Raw genomic sequence first — 16,081 nt, forward strand, 5'->3', positions numbered from 1 at the left:
TAAAAATTCAGCAATTCACAGTTCCACAGCTACTTTAGCATGCATTGTTTCTGAACAGTTAGCTTATAAAACCTTTATTTCATATCTGGCTATATCAATAATTACACTGTCTCACTTTCCTAATTCCATTCTAAGGCTCTAACTTAAAGCCAAGTCTTCTGTTAATGTTCAGATTTATAAATCTAGGAAGTATGGCCCCAGAAAAGTTACTTCTTAACTCTGAGCTCCAGTTTCTGTACCTGCAAAAGAAAACTATAGTATTTACAAGATTATTCTCACACTGATATAAACTATGAAAACACTGTGAATATGACAATAAGCTATTCAAAGAGAAAGAACTATTATTAGTTTATAAAGTCTCACTCAAATTCAATGATATTCTTCTATTTCTCATCCATTGCCTGATTAGACCTGGAATATATTCATACCTGATATTAAAAATGACACTAGCAACCCACTATTAATGTGGAGTAGTTGTGTTGTGGTCACTGCATCATTCTGATCATCTCTGTTTGCCTTGGCATACATTTTTTAGGTAACTATCAGAGATTCTTCCAGTGAAAAATTTCATTAGTGAAGAGGTTTTTCAGAATTACATAAAGGTTACTCATGAGACTTTTTCGATTTTTTTTGTACACAAGATCAAATTCATGACCTCAAGCTTGTCAGCTTGTTAGGCAGGTACTTAAGCATTGAGCTAAATCCCCAGCCCAAGACTGTCTTGATATTGATATAAACAAAGATGCTATTCTGCCACTTGTATGAAAGTATAGTATATACAATCATATAAAGCATAATACTTGGTAATGATAAGAAGTGACTATGTTTCTGGTTTATATAGTTACTATATTATACTTTGTTATTTTAAGATGTATGTCTTCTAGTTATTAAAAACTGGTCTTCTCCTTCTCCTTCACCATCCCCTCCTCCTTCTTTTTTTTTTTTTTTTTTTTTTTTTTTTTTTTTTGGTACTGGGGCTTGAACTCACAATGCTTACCAGGCAAGCTCTTAAGCCCTTCAGCAGCTGAGCTAAATCCCTGACCCTAAAAACTGAATACTATAAATCAGTATGTTGTGTTAATACTGGAAGCAGTTTCAGATATTTCATGGTTGCCTTGTCTCTTGATTGTCTCAAGAGTTCACACTGAGTGATTGATCTGAATTATCTGGGTTTGTTTATGTACGTTATGAGGTTTGCACAAGTACAAAGTCACCTGATCACACATTTCTCAGAATGTATTCTTGTTAAGCAATACCTGAGTGCGTCAAAATTGTTATTAATTTTATTCAATTAATAAATCAATAATCATGTTTATTTTGCATTTATTGTATTACTAAATATTATAGTGAATATTACCAAATAAATAAAAACCCCTTACAATCTTCATAATCTTCAAGAATTCAAAAGGCTCTTGAGAAGTATTCACACAGAAAAATTAACTGACTTGGGGAATAACACTAACATAATCCCGGGCTCTAGTCTATCATCATAGTAAATTCTAATCACCTGAATTTTCATGTGTAGGAATTTCATTATTTGCTCCTGCCTTCCTCCCCCTTTTCATCTGTTTTATTCAGGTGATGGGTGAGGAAATATTGACCATGCTCTGAGATAAATAAAGCTTAATGTACAACAATAATATAGCTCTGCAATCAAGGGGCATGAAGTTTGGTGGAACAGTCAGATAATTACAGTGGACTGTTAACATAAGAACATGAGCTCAAGAGAGATTTTTGACATAAGCTAGAAGATGAGCAGAAAGAGAGGGCAGTACTGTAGTTGGAACATCACAAGACCTCAAGAAATTGTCCTGCTTCTTTTTGGTGCTACAATCAATTCCTAATTTCAAACAGAAGTTTCCCCCACCTTAGGCATCATGGTAATACAGCACTTAGATTTCTCTTCAAGAAGGCATCTGCTGTGAGGTGTCATTCCCTCACCCCGTCAGTCACTTCAGGGTACACGGAGGCTTCTCACCTCAGGCCAGTGCCTAAGTGCCGCGGAGAGGCCTGAGAGGCCTGGCCATTTCTCTCAGCCTAGCTTTCCGACAGTCAGTCTTTGCATCAGAGTTCTCTGCCGAGAGCTAGAATTATATAAGGTGTGTATTTCTGAGTCTCTTCTCTGTAATTCTTTTTCTTTCCTTCCCAGGGGTCAGACCTATATGGCTGTTTGAGATTTTCTCTTCCTATTTTGTTCTCTCTTCACTGTTTCTTTCACAGGCAATAATCTTGAATAAATTTTTGAATCTCAGTCTCACTAAAGATACAATAGAAATTAGACAATACTTTCCTTATAGAATTATAAATCAGATGGTAAATGTTTATTATTTGGTAAATTGTAAAGTGCTAAATTAAAAAAAAATTATTATGGTACCTGTTTTTACTACCAATGCCAGAAGTATACAAGTTATCAAAGAGCATCTTACTGAATTGATATATCAAATTCTTTTTCCATCTTGAAGATCTTTTTTTTTTTTTTTGATAATGCATTGCTGTATAGTGGCTCTCATATTTATTCACAAGGCAGAGAACATGGAAATCATGATATTCTTTGCCATATACCAGGAAGTATAGATTGATTTATAACCATTATATTATACATTCATTCAACAAACAAATGTTTTGGCACTTGTGGTGTGCCAGGAAATAGGATAAATAAGATAACAATGAACAAAATTTAGAACCTATTGGTCTAATAAGTGTGGAGTTTTCTAGCAGAAATATACCCAGTAATAAATGTAGTCTCATCTCTAGTGAAATCGTTATCAACTCATTTATTCATCTCAAAAACAAATGAAGTAGTTGCAGAAAATGAAGTTATGCACACTTGATAGAAGATCTAAACAAAGCAAAAATAAATAACCCAGGCATTCAAAGAAGTAAAATAACTTTCTTAAGATTAAATAGTTGGTGTCAGGCCAGACTTCAAACTTTAGTCTGAGTTTCAAAAATCCTGAAGCCAGTGATTATCAAACTTTATTTTGTATCCTCTGAAAGAAAATTATTAAAGCACAGATTGCTGGGATCTATTTTGATATTTTCTGCTAAGCAAAGCTGCCCCTGTAAATGTACTCCTAATATGTGAATCTAGTGACATTCCTTGTTTTAGATACAAATTTGCTTTTACTTCATAGCATTTAATATGTAACTGAATTTTGGGAAATGAAACTTGCAGATACATGATTCAGGTTTGTTCTTGAATCTCACTAAGTCAAAATATGACACTCAGCAAGTGATGATTCAATTCTCTAGATCTTCACTTTCCAGTATTAAAATTACTTCATTAGAACAAAGTTTCCAAAATCCCTTTCCACTTATTTGTTGCATAAAGGCTGTGTCAAACTTCCTTCACAACTGCGTGTGACTATGCCTACACCCAAAGGAATTTCCAGACTGACTGGCTGTACAATATTGATGATTTTTAGAAGTGACATTTTCTCAGAGACTTAGGAAGGCAACGTTACTCTTCAGTATATCCATAAAACTAAAAAGTTTCATAAAACCAAGCAGTAATGGGTGGATCTCTCATCCTGACTTGTCACATTAAAGTGTATTTTCACCTTTAAGCTTTCAAGGGCAACTGTTTTGGCCTTTTTTTTTTTTTGGAAATCAGCTTTCCACATTCAATATTTAACATTGCAAGACATTTCTTGAGTGCTTTTAAACCAGAATCTAGGAGATAAGAGGGAATGATTTGGATTTCCCCTTTTTGAATGCTGATAATCTGATAGTAAAGGTGGACATATAAATATTTGTGACTAATATGTTGGGGGTGAAAATGAAAGAGACACATCAAGTCTGTGTCGCCATTGGCCATTGTGTCCACAAGCCTTGACATCTACTTGGTTCAGTAAGGGAGAGAAACCCACCAGGGACAGCCAGGAAAGTCAGAGAAATTCTCACACAAAAGATGATGCTTAAATTGAGCAAGAAGTCACCTGAAAACAGTGCTACCAAATAATTTTTGGCCTTTGGACAGCACCGTGCGCCATTCAAATGTCCAGCCTTCTGTATCTACAACTCCTCTCGTTCTGAACAAGCTACTTCCTCTTGTAATTTGTAAAATAGAAGGGTTCCAGCAAGATAATCTCTGAGAACTTGTTTTCCCCTTCTTGTGTAACCAAATTCCGTAAAGTTAATGGGGAGTGCACTACAACTGAGTTCTCCTGTTGGCAAAAAGGCATTCATTCACTGGAAACCGAGTCAAAAAACAAAAACAAAAAACCAAGTAGTGACAGTTGGAAAAAAAAAAAAAAAAAAAAAAAAAAAAAAAAGGGAAGTGAGGGTTTGAAATTAGCAAACGTTTTGTGTGAGCCAGGGGCACAAATGAGGCAACTGGATTTTAGAACAGAAAAGAAAAGCAAGCAAAAAAACTCCACTTAGTAGATGTCTCCCTCTCTCCCTTTTTCTCACCTTTGGTACCCTTCCCCGACCAGACCCTGTTTTAGACACCCAGGCTGTGCCAAACTCTGGAAGTCCCTTTGCAGCAGCGTCCGCGCCACCTTTCCGCGCCGCGCGGGCCGCGCCACCGCGGGGAGCAGCGCGCGCGCTCCCGCCGCACCTGAGGGCGGGGCCTCCTGAGCGCGTCTCCAGCGGCCGCGGCCCCGCCCCGGCCGGTTTCCGGGCTTGCGGGCTATTTCAGGGCTGCAGCCGCGGTCCGGCTCCCGGTCCCCGAGCGCTCTCCGGCCTTCCCCCAGCTCTCTCCGGTCGGCCTTCCCCGAGCCAGCGCGCCGGCATGGGTCCCCGGCCCCGCTCGCTGCTCGCCGCCCTCCTGCTGCTGCTGCTGGCCGGGCTCGGCGGCGCGCGCGCCGACACCCCGGCCAACTGCACCTACCCGGACCTGCTGGGCACCTGGGTCTTCCAGGTGGGCGCGGGCGGCGCCCGGAGCGACGTCAACTGCTCGGCTCTGGGTAAGCGCCCGCCGGCGCCCGCTCGCTCCGCATCCTCGCCTGCGCCGGCTCCCGCTTCTGCCCCGACCTCCGGCCCTGGCCGACGCATGTGCTTGGCCAGGAAACCTTGGCTGCATTCCCGGCCCTTCTGTCTACCGGGCCGGGCCGCCGAGGGAAACGAGCTGCTGCAACTTCGAACTCCACAGTCTTCATGAGCTTGAGCGCTTCACTCTTCTTTTTTGAAGAAGTTTTTAATCTCTGTTTTTTTTCCCCTACCCCCTCAGTTGCCTTGGTTTAGGAGAGAGTTGAGTACTGCAAACTTTTTTGATTCCCTGGTCCACTCTGGAAGGTTTTTCTAAGTTCTATTGATGAAGAGGAATGAGCTCAAAGACTGGGACATAGCAAGTTTTGTTTTTTGGTTTGTTTTAATGTAACCCTTTGTAACTTGATAGGAAAGGATTTTTAAACCAGGTGATTTCGATTTGCAAGTGTGATGATTTGCTCCTAGGCCAAGAAATTTTCTCCTACCACCATGCTGGATTTTGAGTATTGAAAGGGTATAGAAAAAACTTTTTCTCTCTCTCTTTTTTTTCTTTTTAAAGTGTTTATCCAATAATTACACTTAGGAGTCCACTGAGCCAAATGCAAGGGAGGCTCATGGGAGGCTGTCAGATATCTTAGCACGTGAACAGATAGGCGGGCACTCAGCAGCTCCAAGGCCCCTGGGACAAAAGCTAAATAAAGAAGGTGAGAAAAACAGCCAGGGGTCAGGAGACTTTGGGTCTGCCCAGAACCTTGCCGCCTGAGAGCTGCACAGAGAGAGAGTGAAGCTCTGAACTATAATTTTTCTCATCAACAGAGCAGTTGTCAAGTAATCTGGTTTTTAAAAAAGAACTATTTAAAGATGACTGCAGACTCTTCTTAATCTTGAACATTGTATACCATTTTCACATTGTGAACTGAGCAGAGATGGGCAGAAGGGAATTCAGGATTTCCACTGCCCTGTTGTGTGTAATCTCCATTCAAAATATTAATCTGAAAGAAGGAAAGACTATCTAAAGGGTGAAGGTCACTAGCAGTACAAATCTAAAACCTGTGCAGGCACCCTTGCCTGCAAACCTACCTCTGACCTTAAAATAGTAAAGACATCCACAGATCTAAGCCCTCATTTGAAAGTGAAACTTATAATTCCTGTCAGCATACACTAGCTTTAAGGTTAGAAACTTCAAGTTTGATGAGTGTGAAATGTTCATATTCTGAGCTTCTCATGTCTAGAGCTGTTGGAAAGAAAGATACTTCATTTCGTCTCTGAATTGATCATTTCCTGTCTTCTGGGCTTTACACTCTGTCTTCATGAGTTCACATGTGACTATTTGTCAGACCTTTTATGTTTCACTTTTTGACCATCACTTTGTCTTCTATTTCTGCGTATAGGAGCATCACTCATTGCTTATTTCTTAAGTGAATTTTTTCCCCCAGACTGCAAGCCATTTCTCGGGTTGTACATAGGCAGTAAGACTGATTTCATAAACCAAACAGAAGGCCCAAACTGGAGTTGCGTAAAGAAAAGCTGCTTAGTCAAATACTGGAAATTGTCAAAGAGTTTTCACCACCTCCACTGTAATTTAAATAACTGTCCTTTGTTGTTTATACATTTTCTCTTCTTTAGGTCCACCAGAAAAAAAAGTAGTGGTGCACCTCAAGAAGATGGATACAGCTTATGATGACTTTGGCAATTCTGGGTATTTCACCATTATTTATAACCAGGGCTTTGAAATTGTGTTGAATGACTACAAGTGGTTTGCCTTCTTTAAGGTTAGTTTAAATTTCCATTGATTTGATCTAATGTCTGAAATCTCTTCTGCCAGGAGCCCTTAGAATTTTAATTTTAGATCAAGAGGGTTATCCAAATTGAGGTATCACTTTCTCCAAGAGAAGTTCATGTAATGTTTTCACTTTATTGAAAATTATGATCTCAGATTTAAAAAAGAAACCAATTCTTTGTTTGAATATGTCCAAACCATTATATATACATTTAGATTTTATAACTGTGACTTAACTTTATTTCTACACTTTCATTTCTAAATGTTGCCTTACTCACTTGAACTTCTAGTGAGTTTGTAAGAAACATAAAGAGGTTATAAATTTTGTATTCTTAGAGTATATGCTGTCTTTCTTACCTTGTTTTTCGACTTGTTGCTCTACCTTGCTTGTTGGTTCTGAAAATTGAGAGCAGTGACTCTTTGAAAGTAGTACAAAGTATTAGATTTGTTAATGTGAGTAACTTTCAGGGCTAAATAACAGTACAAAGCATGGGAGTTACTCTACTCATTGGAATGATTAAAGTAAAAACTAGCCCAGGTGATTTAGATTGTGTTTTACCTTCTTTCACTAGGGCAGACTGTTGTCCATTTTTCTGTACAGACACACTGCTTCAAGTTGCAGATATGTTGTGACCTAAAGGAATTCAGCACAAAGTGCAATCTTTCCCATATGTTCTTCTGAAAGAATTGGGACTTTTCTTGTAACCTAAGTATTAAATGGTTCAAGTGCAATTGAATTTGTAAGTCTTAAACTAACTGTTTATCATTGTACACTCAGAGTATTGATACACTTTTTTATGGGGCAAAGTTTATGGACTTTGGAGCATCTGATGAGTTGGCTATTTTTAAGTACTTGTGGGAAAGTAGAGAATGACCATGGTAAGGATCACAGAGGACAAAACAGCATTACATACCGTGCATCTTGAGCCTGAGGCAGGAGGATCACAAGTTCAAGAGTAGGCTGGGTAGGGTAATGAGACCCTGTCTCAGAATAAAAAGGGCTGGACAAGAAGTGCATTGTTCCCTGGATTTACTCTCTATTTCCATGGGGAAAAAGGATTGAATTTTTGTGATATACCCTACCACATACATAATTTATGCTCTTTATTATCATCTTATTCTTCCTCTTCCTCTGTATCTTTATGGACACACAATAGGTACTTAGTTAACATTATTCAAAAAATAAAAATAGATGACGTAGAAAGCAGTTCAGAAATAAGGTGAATAAATTACTAAGTAGGAAGAGCCTACTAGTAGTATGTAAATAGATTTGTAAGTAATTTATCCTCTTGCTTTAGAAGACTTCTTATTCAGTACAGAAGAATTGGAGAAACTGGTGCAGAAACTTCTAAAATCACCATTTAATTACCAGAGATATAATAGTTAGAAGTAGACAAGGGCAGTTTCCCTCAATATTTTGTCCTCAGGGACACACAATATCTATGAAGAATTGGAGATCTTCTTTGCATTTCTTTTCATAGCAGTGTACGAATATTTGGTACAGTGTTTTACCATAGCCTTGCAGCACAAGGCATTAGGTCAAAAGGAAGCTGAATTTTAAAGCCAAATGAAGTTAGAAGTATTCTCACTCATAATTGGAAAAGAGAGAACATATATGGAAATAGGCCGTCAGTGATTTCGTAGGTTGGAACCGTGTCTAAACATGTGCTTCTGGATGACATGGGACTAATTTTACGCTTTATTGGGAATAACAGGAAGAGCATTCCTCCTTGACTGTTACTTTTTAAAAATAATTTTATAAAGTTACCATTCAACAGAACCACCATTATCATTTTTTTCTTGTGGAAAAAAATAAAGACTTTTGGATAGTATTTTGGCCTTATAATAAAGATTATAATTTTAATAAGCAGAGAAAAATAGAGCATAATTGTTTTTAACATAGCTCCTAACATAAGCAATAATTCCAGATACATTTTTCAAAGTAATAAAATCTTTTTAATGACTGACACACAGGAAAATTTTTCCTACAGACTTGCTATCTTTATTTTTTAAAATAAGGAATTATCAAAAATTAAATTGTGTTTGCTATTTAATTTCAAAGTGTCTTATGCAAACTGGATCTGCTCAGCCCAAGCCATTGCAAAGATACCTGAAGTTGTAGTATACACCAGTCATCATTACCCTACCTGTTGTTACGCCATAGATGAATGGAGTTTCCAGATCTCTCCATTGGCTCATCGCAGATCACACCACTGCCTCCCCTTACCTTCTCCAGATGTGCATCGGTCAGACTTTGTACATGACATGCCACCCAGAGTCTGTGGCATAGGTGGTTCTTGCAGATTCTTCCATTAGTACTTACACTGTACTTCTCTTCCCCTTAATATCCCGCAACCCAGCAGGCACGTACTGCTTCCTTATTATTCTTTATGTTCCAACTTTGAGTCCATTATGATACTTTCCTGTTCCTAAGGACTTGATCTACTTAATTCTCTATTTAGGCCTCATCTAAAAGATGAGCATTTTTCATGATTTGAGATTCCTAAACTTTTTCTATTTGGTTTCAATTGCTTGTAAAATTAGGGCTCAAATGGGAATACATTATATTTTTTGCATGTGATTTCTAGCAAGATAGAGCTTAGAAGGAAATAAATTTTAACACATGTTTTTGCGTAGCTGAAGTCAGGCAGGCAGTACTGGGTATATATCCTTAAAAGCTTTTTTCTTTTCAGCCGCTCTAGGAATTCTGATATCTGAACACTTTATACTGATTACAAATAGATGCATTTAGCATCCATCTAGGCAAGTTCCAAAGCATTTGGAACACCATTATATAAAACTTTAGGAGTAATTAGGACTATGGCTGCTTGGAAACTTCTTGGAGGCTTTCTTTCAAAAGACTGCAGCCAAAATTAATGATAATATTGTCTGCGGGCCAGTTTCTAAGACCAGATTTTAGTAGTGTTTACCATTCCGTTATACTTAGCACCCTGGCAAATTTGTACCTCTTTAAAAATCTGTGTATTAAAAACAAACAATGCCCTATAGAAAAGCACAATGCAACAAAATCAAGCAGAATATAAAAATAATGATGTCTGACTTTATGTGATAAGTGGCTAAGTGATTTTTTCCCCTTATGCTTTTATGTACTTGGTTTATTATTTTTTTATGGTAAGCATGTGTAAAGCTTGTCTGAACAGCATCTCAAATTCCCTACCAAATTGCCCAGAGGAAGGAAGTCATGTGGCACAAATAACTCTGAAGAATGCCTTTTAGTTGAATAGACCTCTTAACCTTTTACTGTTTTCTTATTTCACTTTTTCTGAGGCAGTGAAAACAAAACAAAAAACTGAGTGGAACACAAAGCAGTAGAAGAAGAACTGACTGTTAAGATTAAGGTTCTAAAAGACTGGAAAAAATACACGGCAAGGAAACTAGACTTGTTACAGCTAAAAATTTATTAGATGATAATGAGATGCATCAAAATGATTTCTAATTGAAGCCTCCTTTCATGTCCTTCAATATTAATACAATTATAAACTAAAGAACAACACCTACCATAGGTGTTTCTAAAGCTGCTCCTTAAAACCAACATTTTGAAAAACACTTATCAGAGGACTTAACTGCCAGTTTTGTATGTTAGTTGTTTGTCAGTTTTCAGCTTGTAACAACAGCCAGACATGTTAGTAGTTTCCAAAATGAAGGATTTAGCACTTGTGTCCCCATTTTTTGCTGTGCCTTTTGCAGTCACAGAATTATTTTTGAGGTAAGTGTACAAGATTCAGTATATGAAGCTCAGAATTTCATCCTATTAGTGTTTCAAATGAGGGAAAGTATCAGAGGAATAGCATTTAATTCATGCCAATTTTGCTTTCCTGATGTTTCATTTTAACATGACTCAGTTTACCAATATAAACTCTCCGTAGGATGTCACTGATTTTATGAGTCACTTGTTCATGCAGCTGGGATCTGTGGGGATACATGATTTACCACACCTGAGGAACAAACTGGGTGAGCTCCAATGAAATATGTCGGCTTCCTTATTAAAATCCAGCTTCTCCTTTCCCTCTTGGCTTATGCACATCACTGTCTGTTCATCACAAAGAAGGTGACTGCAGAGGTTATTGTATTCTTACGGACTTTTTGCTTAAGCCTGCTTCTCTGCTCCTTCTGACATGCCTGCATCGTTTATCTTGTTTTCAACTTCATGTTGTTTATACACGTCAGATCCAAAGATTAGTATTTGTAATCTGAGTAGACATGAACTCAAAAAGGTGAAGTCCCTCTTAAGAATAGGTTGACTCAGGTTCAACTCCCATTCTCCAAGTTACAATTGCTGCCCCAAGCTGCCCATTCTCTTCACAGCCTCTCAAGGAAGGGCAATGTGAGGCCGCTGGTGCTTTGGGTGAGGTGAGACTTTCAGTAGAGACAAGGCTGTTTTACAGAGGTTAGGATGTCTCCCTCCTCCTTTGGAAACATCACTCATCTTTTTAAAACTGGCTTCTCTTAAGAACATAGAATATTGATTGGAAAGATAAGGATCATTTCCACAATAAGTATTTGAATCACAGCTCACATTTGCCACAAATACAGATATCTAAGAGTTTAATTGAATGGATGGTTAGAGAATAAAGCTGACAGGGATTTACCCTTTCTCATGTTTTAAAATCACTTTCTTTCCCCTTTTTTCTTCCTCTTTTTCTTGTATCTTAAGTACTAAAATAGAGAATGAAAAGGGAGCTAGGAGCACATGTTGAAAGCACTATAGGCTTATCTAATGTCAACATTTTACAAACTTTATAGGGAACCAGCAGTGGCCCACACTTTTGCCAAGTAGAAATTCAACAGTTGTGTTAAATTATATTGTCAAGCTTTAAAGATTGTTGCTGGCAGCCACTAATAATAGATCAGAGTGAACATAGGGCATGAAACAAATAAGCTGATTTTAATACTATAAGTATAGCGTGTGTTCATTTCTTTCATCTCAGAAATTTTAATGCATTGCATGGTAGTAATTTAAAAGGAAGATAGAATAGGATACATCCCCAAAACAGATTGATGATCTTTTTTATATAAAATATAAAGTACCCTCTGTCCCTTCCTCCCACTTTAGGAGACATAAAAGATAAGCTGTGGTATTATTTGGTAAATGCCTAAATAACCTAGTAACTAGACGTATGAATCCAATCAATAACACTGAGCCTACCTTTAGAATTTGCAAGGGATACATGTTCCCTACTTAACATGTTAGTCTGCTTCTTAATTACACTTACAAGTTGTGTTAGTTTTCAGAGTGGTAGTTCTTTTTAGATGCATGTGCTTGTTAAGCATGTTGGCTGCATGCATGAAACCTGTCGCTTAAGCATTGAGCTGGAGAATGGCAGCTTTCTGTCAATGTCTTGACGAGTATTAAAAAATACCAGATTCTCAAATATCAGTGCTAGTATTTTTTATTACTTAATAAAAATTAATAAAGTATTATTAAGAGACAGTGTGATCTTGTTGGCTTGTAACTCTAGTTTTTGTTGTCTTATAGTTATTAAGTAGAGCACCTGTTGAGGGATGCTTTTAAAACCACAACCAAGAACAGACTTTGGGCCTAAAAGACATTGCAGCATGCAGCAGTGGACTTAACTCTAGCAGCTAGCAAGGCCTGTGCAGCTGCAGCTCTTTTGGAGTCTTTTTTTGCATGTAAAATACAGAGGATTCTTGGTGACCTACCTCCAAGGCAGCTGCCCTTCTGAACATTTCCTTGGAAAGTACTAGCCGCCATTATGGAATGTGAACAACCAGGAACTGCACAGGAAAAAGGAAAAATGTATCCGGAAGAAGTCTCAGGTGGCTTCACCGTTCAGCTTTTAATAAAAGGAACAACATGCAACATGTTTATGTGCTGTTGTTGTTGACTTGTTTGGATAGTCTTCTATTGAAATAATTTTTTCCAGACTGATCAAGATTTGAATTTTATGCTGTCTTTGATTATTCACAGTGCAGATGTTATCATTAAATACCTCTTCCTGATGCTTTTTTTTTTTTTTTTTTTTGTACCCTGAGAAATCAATCCAAGTGTAATATAAGGAGAAACAAGATTTTGGGCATTTCATGAGATGCACACCTATAAGTTAGTAGAAGGAAGATGATCCTGTGGTAGACATGTTTACAGGAAGAAAAAAAGAGGCTGTCTCAAATGAGGGGACCTGTATACCTGTAGCCAGTAGACGGATAGATGGTAGGCCCCTGGCCAGAAAGATGGTAAGGTTAATACCTCTCACCCCCCATCTCCACTCTTTTTGGATTTGGTAACAACCTTGTGCTAAAAATATAGCATAGTATAAATTTAAAAGATTATAAAGTAGATACTAGTAATTCCATTTTACAGATAAGGAAAATTAGTCTTACAGTACCTAAGCTTGTACAACTTCTAGCTGTAAAATACTAGAGCTATCTTTTTCAAGCACAAGTAAAAGAAAAGCCATTTTTTCAAAAGCTGTAAATGGTATTTAGATATATTGAGGAAGGAAGAGGCAGATATTTTTTTTAATTCCAATATATAAGCATCATGAATGTTTGCTTAATGGGGTAGACTATGCACATTAACACTTGTTAATGTGTTAGAGGAGTTACTTTTAAGTTTTAAAGATTTCTTTGCCAATTAGGCCGCTCACATTCTTGACTGCAATTTGTTCAGGACAAAGAGTTACCTTCCCTTTGCCTTTATAATGTCAAAATTAGTTCAACTTCAAACTAAATACACATTAAATCTCTTGCCAAATTGACTCCTCTTCATTATACCATTGTTCACACTGATTGCTGTCATTTTTAGCGCTTTCCTCTTCAAGAATAGACTCATTTCCTTTTAACTTGATTTAGAGGTGATTTGGTAGACCTAAAATGTGGGATACACCTCATCCATATCATCTAGCAGGATTTTTCTCCTGCAGGTCTGCTGGAATAGAGAAATTTTTGTAAACATAGTAGTTTGTCAGCAATGATGGCAATTCTCTACCATGTGAGAAGGCCTGGTCTGATATTTTAGATACTTGGGGAGTACCTACCCAGTACTTGTTTCCACCTTACCTCAATCTGATAAATTCTTCATCACTCAAAATTTTGGGTGATGAAGGTCCATTAGTGGAGGAAACTCCATTACCTTGGTTCTCGTGACACTTTTTAGGTACCATTAGTTTTGTACTTGTAATAATGGGGTGATTTGAAAGCATATGTTCATCTTTTTCCAGGCATAAATTTTATATTTCTCCGTCTATACATTCAGCATTTAATGCCCACAGAACTTGCTAGATTCTTAGAAGAAAAACAACTTTTTTATATTTCACAAATAACACTAGAAAATTTACAAAGAATTTTACTGGGTTCTAAAAACACAGATCAGAATGGTGCTATGTTTATTTTAGTTATCTGCTCTAAAACATTATAAGATTTTAGAGCCCTTAAAGTGTCATTAGTGTATGTTTGCAATACATGTATAATGATCATAAGGAGTTGGTAGATTCAAGATGTAAATACTTACAAAGCAACTTACATATATCACATATGTTCATATGGAAATGCATCTAATATGGAGTTTTAAAACATTACCAAATTTTTTTTGTATTTGAATAATTTTGTATCTACTTCAATTCCAGAAACAATTGGAATTGCAGATGTATGTTAGAAGGCCACACAATGTGATAGTGCTTAGCATTTTCTGTTGTAATTGTCTGTTTATCTTCCCTTTGGTCGTTAAATTTTAGGCAGGAACCAACCCTGTATTACTATTTTTATTTCCTACATATAATGCAACATGTGACAAATAATTTGAATATATAGCCTTTTAATAAATATGTTTAAAAGAAAGAAAATTAAACAATTCATAGTGGTTGTGATTTTTTTTTTTTATTGGTGTGTTTCCAGAAATATTATTTCTGTTTCCTTAGAAGCTATGGTGGTGCTCAGGGCATATTTGTTGAATGACTCAATGGAAAAGAGTTTAGATTTTTAAATTCTGTTTACTACGGAGGCTATGATAGGGTTCATTTTTCTTTTTTTTTTTTTTTGTGATAGGGTTCTAAGTTGTAAAGGTAAAGTTTTAACTTTCAAAACTACTAAAACTTATGTAGCTGTCAAGAACAATAGTTTTTGCATTGATTCCCTGAAGCCTGGATAACAACTTATTTGATCTATTATGGAATGCTCCGGATTAGACTGCACCTCTGTTAAATATAGCGAGGAAGAAGAGCTAATGGATGCATTAAATGAACTCTCAAATTTCTTCCAACATTACAGTTAGAAGTTTAGGGCAAGTAAATGAGGAATGAGCCTAAATACTTTGACTGTTTTGCTGACAGCAAATGGGGGTTTTCTTAGCTAATTCTAGACTGTGTATTTCGTTTAAAATGAAATGTCTTCAGCACTGGGAATAATCAGACTCAAGATTTTCATTATCACATGGAAATCTTAGCTGCCAGATTTTTCTGTAAAATGCTATATATTCTTTGGTTGCAGACACTGTAACAATTTCCTGGCAGTTTTGTAACTCATTAAAATTCATCTTTTTAAATAAACCACTCATTCTTGTTAATAAGGAGAAAATGAGCTAATTCTTGGAACTGTCTCAAGGAAGTTGACTGTTTTCTTAGGAAAGTCAAGGTACTCTTTGGAAGAGTGCCAGGTTGGTAAAATTTGCTTTATTCTTTCTTATTACTCAGGCTTTTACTCAAGTTATAAACTTGCAAAAAGTAGAAGTGCTTAATTCACATATATGTGGATATTTATAGTAAACAAAAGACAAGAAATTAAAAGATTATTTTCAATATTGATCTCTACATGTTTTGTGATTAAATTACTAATTTTATGCAATGTACTATTTTCTGAAGTAGTAAATCACCTTGATGGCTTAGATTTAGATGCTAAACTTTCATACATTCCCCAGTATATAGAGACACTTAAAAATCGCATGCAAAAATCAGTACACTAATGTTGTACACATATGTTCATACATATAAAATATTGTTTAAATAGTATCTATTAATGTCACAAATTGTCATATATTTCAAAGAGAGATCATTTGAAAAGCTATGCAACATATGCTTCAATATCATGATTTGATTGCAAAAAAAGCAATGCTGGAATCTTTGTTATCAATAAATAGTTTCCATGACTAAAGTTTCAATTTTTGGACACTGTTTTCTAATGTGTTTTAAAATTCTTTAAGAGAATTTCAGTAGATTTTAACATAATGTTATTAGAAGTATGGAGGTGTCACAGCTTTAGAAAACTTTAGATGAACTGCTAATACTAGGAATGATAATTTAGTGATAAATTTTGCTTGATAGGTGAATATGATTAAAAATTGACTATCAGTGATAGAACCATTCAAAAAAGAAAAGAAATTTAAAAATCATCTGTTTT

At 36.6% G+C, this 16,081-nt stretch overlaps 1 protein-coding gene across 2 annotated transcripts in view; it reads left to right on the forward strand.

Moving 5' to 3' along the window:
* The first annotated feature begins 4,604 nt into the window (after positions 1-4,604).
* The window catches only part of Ctsc (cathepsin C), a 36,647-nt gene continuing 25,170 nt past the window's right edge, over positions 4,605-16,081 (forward strand). The window contains exons 1-4 of one of the 2 annotated variants that reach the window (XM_013151157.3): positions 4,605-4,910; positions 6,559-6,704; positions 10,600-10,684; positions 12,210-14,540. In XM_013151157.3, the coding sequence (XP_013006611.1) occupies positions 4,736-4,910; positions 6,559-6,704; positions 10,600-10,684; positions 12,210-12,220 (417 nt within the window). In that variant the 5' untranslated portion in view covers positions 4,605-4,735 and the 3' untranslated portion in view covers positions 12,221-14,540. Of the gene's footprint in view, positions 4,911-6,558; positions 6,705-10,599; positions 10,685-12,209; positions 14,541-16,081 lie in introns of those variants that run through there. The other variant, XM_003468604.5, reaches the window with a different exon arrangement.

Source organism: Cavia porcellus, unplaced genomic scaffold (assembly GCF_034190915.1).
Source record: "Cavia porcellus strain 051 isolate PalLab524CR breed Dunkin Hartley unplaced genomic scaffold, mCavPor4.1 scaffold_9, whole genome shotgun sequence".
NCBI classification, from domain to species: domain Eukaryota; kingdom Metazoa; phylum Chordata; class Mammalia; order Rodentia; family Caviidae; genus Cavia; species Cavia porcellus.